Source organism: Corvus brachyrhynchos, unplaced genomic scaffold (assembly GCF_000691975.1).
Source record: "Corvus brachyrhynchos isolate BGI_N302 unplaced genomic scaffold, ASM69197v1 scaffold442, whole genome shotgun sequence".
NCBI lineage: Eukaryota > Metazoa > Chordata > Aves > Passeriformes > Corvidae > Corvus > Corvus brachyrhynchos.
In genome coordinates this window covers 103,708-108,876 of record NW_008236443.1, presented here as the reverse complement: position 1 = coordinate 108,876, position 5,169 = coordinate 103,708, and the positions used below count along the sequence as shown (strand labels likewise).

The 5,169-nt window shown below is 62.6% G+C and overlaps 2 protein-coding genes across 2 annotated transcripts in view; both read right to left on the bottom strand.

The window, feature by feature from the left end:
* LOC103624404 (solute carrier family 22 member 6-B) overlaps positions 1–2,143 on the bottom strand; it is an 8,503-nt gene extending 6,360 nt beyond the window's left edge. The window contains exons 1-4 of the mRNA XM_017747257.1: positions 1,507–2,143; positions 1,055–1,158; positions 591–745; positions 114–282 (exon numbers count right to left, since the gene is read on the bottom strand). Of these exons, the coding sequence (XP_017602746.1) occupies positions 114–282; positions 591–745; positions 1,055–1,158; positions 1,507–1,872 (794 nt within the window). The 5' untranslated portion in view covers positions 1,873–2,143. The remainder of the gene's footprint in view (positions 1–113; positions 283–590; positions 746–1,054; positions 1,159–1,506) is intronic.
* Positions 2,144–2,988: 845 nt separating this feature from the next.
* LOC103624403 (solute carrier family 22 member 6-A) overlaps positions 2,989–5,169 on the bottom strand; it is a 4,073-nt gene continuing 1,892 nt past the window's right edge. Inside the window, exons 4-8 of the mRNA XM_017747256.1 lie at positions 4,986–5,101; positions 4,224–4,438; positions 3,908–4,016; positions 3,600–3,803; positions 2,989–3,238 (exon numbers count right to left, since the gene is read on the bottom strand). Coding sequence (XP_017602745.1) covers positions 3,157–3,238; positions 3,600–3,803; positions 3,908–4,016; positions 4,224–4,438; positions 4,986–5,101 — 726 coding nt within the window. The 3' untranslated portion in view covers positions 2,989–3,156. The remainder of the gene's footprint in view (positions 3,239–3,599; positions 3,804–3,907; positions 4,017–4,223; positions 4,439–4,985; positions 5,102–5,169) is intronic.

Below are 5,169 nucleotides of genomic sequence, written 5' to 3'. Positions count from 1 at the left end.
CAACCATCCATCCATCCATCCATCCCTCCCTCCCTCCATCCATCCCTCCCTCCCTCCCTCCCTCCATCCCTCCATCCATCCCTCCATCCCTCCCCCTTCCTCCTCCTCCTCACCAAGAGTAGAGGAAGAAGACGAAGAAGGGCAGGGACACTGGGAGCTGCAGCTGGCGCCAGTCGGGGACGGCGAAGGCGATGCCGGCCAGGAGGAACTGCCCGACAGTGTAGCAGTAGCCCATGAAGGTGCCCACCAGCGCCCGCACCTGCGTCGGCATCCACTCCAGCGCTGCAGGACACGGCATGTGGAGACCACCCGGGAGTGCCCATGAGTACCCCGGGGACAGGGAGACCACCAGGATGGTGCCCAGAGGACATGGAGACCACCAGGACGGTGCCCACAGGTAGCCCAGGGGAACAGGGAGACCACCAGGATGGGGCCTGGGGGACATGGAGCCCAGGGCAGGTACTGGGGGGGAGACACAGAGACCACCAGGACAGTGCCCAGGGGACACGGACACCACTGGGATGGTTCCCACAGGTTCAGGGGGGACGTGGAGCCCACCAGGGCAGGCACCGGGCCCAGGGGTCACGTACACAGGGAGACGCTGTTGAGGACGATGCCCGAGAAGGCCATGCCCGTCAGGAAGCGGAACAGGCAGTACACAGTGAAGGTGGGCGCGAAGGACGAGCAGGTGCCCATGGTGGCCATCTGCAGGTGGCACCAGATGAGCACCGAGCGGCGGCCGAACCTGGGCGGGAGGAGGAGGAGCAGCAGGGGGTGAGGAGGAAGAAATGGGGGCGAGGAGGAGGAAGAGGAGAAGGAAGAGGAGGAGGAAGAGTAAAAGGAGAGGAGAAAACAGAGAGGAGGAGGAGGAGACAAGAAGGATGAAGAAGGGGCAGGGGAAGGAAGAGGGGGTGAAGAGGAGGAAAAGGGTGAGGAAGAGGGTGAGGAGGAGAAAGAGGAAGAGGAAGAGGAGGGAGGGAAGAGGAGGCAGAGAGGGTGAGACGACCCCCCCAGTGCCACCCCACCCCACCTCGCTGCAGGAGCCCCCCCTCACCTGTCCGAGAGCCCCCCGAAGACGATGCCGCCCGCCAGGACTCCGGCCATGTAGAGCGACTGCGCCAACTGCTTGAGCCCCCGGGAGCTGCACACCAGGTCCCACTGCCCAGGGACGAGGACACGGGGTGGGACAGAGACTGGGGTGAGGGGGGTCCCCTCTGGCCTCCTGAACCCCAACACCGCCCATGGTGGCCGGTAAGGTCAATAAACGGCCAATGGAAAGGTGACACTGAACGCTTGGCCGCCCTTCCCAGCATCGCCATGGTTGGAAGGTCCATCCAAGTGTCTTGAGACCCCCTTGAGACCCCCTTGTGACCCCCTTGTTGATGGCCACCAACTCCCCATCCCTCTCTTCCCCTCCTGGGGCTTCCCGGCGTTGAGCGTCTCTGCAAAGGCTGAGCAGGGAAGATGCTCCAGTTGGGAGAGGTCAACGTTGTGCTGGCAGCCCACCTCAGTGATGATGGTGCTGACGAAGACGCTGCGGTCGTAGGTCCAACCATCGCCACATGGCTCTGTCTCCGGCCCAGAGCTGTTGGGTGCCGAACCGTTGGCCTCCAAAAGCCACCACTGGGGTGTCACGAAGCGCTGGCACCGCTCCCCACGGGGGACCCAGACCCTCAGCAGGGCCTCCGGGTCGAGGCCGGTGGCGTTGGCCTCCGGGCGCAGGCGGCACCAGTGGTCGCTGGCGGCGGCGGTGAAGTTCTGCAGGAGGTTGTGGCTGGCCATCATGAACACGGGCAGGGACAGGAGCAGCACCGAGACCACCTGGAAGCGCCCCATGCCCCCCACGTGCTCCAGGAGGCTGGCGAAAGCCATCCTGCCACTGCCAGGGCCCGGGAACGCCCCGCAGCCATGCAGAGCCCCGGATTTCAGGGGTTTCACCCCAAAAATGCCTCCCTGTCCCACGCGGTGTCCTCCCTCCTCCAGCACCGGGGGGTGGTCTCCTATATAACACGGCCCAGGGGTGGCTTGGGTTAATGTTTGACATCTCCAGGGGGGTTTTCTGGTGGTTTTCCAGCAGGAAAAAGGCAAAAGTGCAGCACAAAGGTGTCCGGGGATAAAAAAAGGTGTTTTAGGGGCAAAAGTCCCTCAAAGTGGGGCAAAACTGGAGCAATTTGGGGCAGGAAGACAAGGAATACCTAATTTAAAAAAAATTATTGGTTTTCAGCGTTGCTTTTTTGAGGGGAAAAGGCAGGTTTTGGAGAGGGGCCGTGCAGGAGGTTGGGTGGGCATCAAGGTGGGCATCGCCTAGAGGGGAAGTCTCCTGGCCTGGGCCAATGTCTGGCCTTCGGCGGCACCTTTGGGTTAAATTTTAGTGATTTCAGTGGTCAAAAGGCGACCGAAAGGTGCTGACGGAGGTGGCCCTGCCTGGGTCAGTGCATTCCCCACTGGGGGTTAATTTTTGACGGGGAGGTTGATGGGGCCAAGGGACACATCGGCAACGGGAGCAAGGGCCGGGGTGGCTTCGGGGGACGGAAATCGGGGAAGGGGCACCACGGCAGCGTCGGGAGGGGGCAGGGTGGGATTCGGGAGCTCCTGGTGCTTCCCCACCTTCTCTGAGATCTGGGGGACGCCTCTACCAGGACGAGAGTTGGTTTGGGGTTATTGAGGATGGTCCTGTTGGAGGTGACATCCAACGTGGTGTTCTTGGTGCCACCTTATCTGAGGTGACTTCAGGGACACGGTTCTCGCTCCTCTTGGAGGAGGTTATGAGGCGTCATTAAGAATGGGCGTCTTGGGTGCCACCTCATTGGTGGGGACAAGGTTGTGGGGTGTCCTCCTGTGGAGGTGACCTCCAAAAAAGGGGTTCTTGTTTGTCGCCTTATTGGAAGTGACCTCGGGGGCACAATTCTTGGACATTGTCCCATTGGAGGTGACCTTGGACGTGGCTGTTGGGGGTGACCCAGGGGGCTCAGAGAAGACCCCGAGACGTGTCCCCACCAGAGCTGCTTTATTCCTGCCCGGACGTCCCCGCCTCAACAGGAGGTCACTGGTCACAACCGAGCTCTCCCCTGTCCCCCCTCAAGTTGCGGGGACCCCCAGGGTGGTGGTGGATGCTGGTGGCCGGGACTGGGGCGCTGTGCCCACCCCCGGGGTCCCTCAGGCCTCCTTCAGGGGGGGCCCGTCCTGGGGCTGGAGTGCGATCTTCTCCTTGGGGTCACCTGTCGGCGTCCGCTTGGACCTGGAGGTAGGAAGAGAAGGAGGAAGAGAAGGAGGAGGAGGAGGGTCATGGCATGGGGGGAGCAGCCCAGGCCGGGCATTCAGCCAACCACAGCGCTCGTTCTCCTGCCAACACCCACATCCACCTATCCCTCAATGCAGCCGGGGTCCCTTGACCCTGAACCTCTTCATGGCTGGGGTTGTCCATCATTGTCCATTATCTATCCATTGGCCATCATCATCCATCCACTGGCCATCATCCAACCATCACCCATCATCCAACCATCCACTGGCCATCATCCATCCAGTGTCCCTCCAACCCTCACCCACCATCCCCCAAACTATCCTCCATCCAACATCCACCCTCCCTCTGTCCCACCCACCTGTTCTCCACCTCCTCGATGGTGTCGGGCAGAGGCGCGTTGAGGGTCTCGGGCAGGAACGCGGCCGCCACGGCCGCCACCACGGGGGCCACCCCGTAGACGGCGGGGGGCAGGAAGGGGTAGTACTCATCCATCATCTTCACCAGCGGCGCCACGATGCCGCCCACGCGCGCCATGGTGCTGCCGAAGCCCAGCCCCGTCTGCCTGCGACGCCGGGAGGGTCACGGGGGGCACAGGCCCCCCTGGGGGTGTCCGGGGAGGGGTGACCGGGACCTGCCCCACGGCGGGGACGTGGGGCCAGGCGATACCTGATGGGGGTGGGGTAGAGCTCGGTGGTGTAGAGGAAGACGCAGTTGAAGGAGGCGGACAGGCAGCCCTTGCCGATGACGGCCAGCGCCGTGCGCACCGTCTGCAGCTCTGCGGGGACACCGGGACACCGGGGCTCGGCCACCGCAGGGGGGCACCTCGGGCAGGTGGGGACAGGGGAGGGAGGGAGGATGCAGGGATGGGGAGGTCGGTGGTTGGAGACGGGGATGGAAACATGGACGAAGACACGTGATGGACTGGGAACTCCAGTGGCCGGCTGGACCCATGCAGGAGACCCCCCTCCCCCTCCACACCCACCTGTGGGCACGAAGATGTTTGCCACGATGACCAGCCCCGCCAGGAACAAGGCCGCCATGAGCGAGAGCCGCCGGCCAACGTAGCTCAGGGACACGGTCACCACCACCTTGGCCGGGAAGTCAACGGCGCCGAAAATCACCTGGATGAGGTAAATGCTGACCCCAAAGTTCTGCAGGTCCATGGCCAGCCCGTAGTAGGAGAAACTGATGGAGAACCTGGAGCGAGGGGGGAGAGGGGGAACCTTGAGGTGACGTCACCTTCCTGGGACAGGACGGGACAGGGGTGGCAGGTGGGGGAGGGGAGGATTGGGAGGCAGTTGAATGGGTGGGGTCACTGGTTGAGTGTCCAGGTGTCCATCCTTCCCTTTGTCCATCTGCCAGTCTGACCAGTTCTCCAACCATCTGTCCATCTGTCCTTCCATCCATCGTCCCTCATCCACCCAACTCCCCATCCGTGTCTTCAACCATCCAACAGACCAACAAACCCACCTCCCATCCATCCACCCATCCGTCCACCCATCCATCATCCATCCACCCATCCCTCATCCATCCATCCATCCATCCATCCATCATCCATCCACCCATCCCTCATCCATCCATCCATCCATCCACCCATCCCTCATCCATCCATCCATCCATCCATCCATCCATCCCTCATCCATCCATCCATCATCCATCCATCCACCCATCCCTCCATCCATCCCTCCCTCCCTCCATCCATCCACCCATCCCTCTCTCCCTCCCTCCTGGCCCCCAGCCCCACCAGACGATGGAGAGGCAGAAGAAGATGTGGCGGATCACGGGGGTCCGGACCAGGTCGGAGACGGTGTAGGACGACTTCAGAGCCGCCAACTCCTCCTTCATGTTGGACTTCAACATCTGGGAGAGGGGAAACGGGAGTGGTTGGGGGGCTGGAGACCACCCCCACCCCCCACCCCACCCCCACC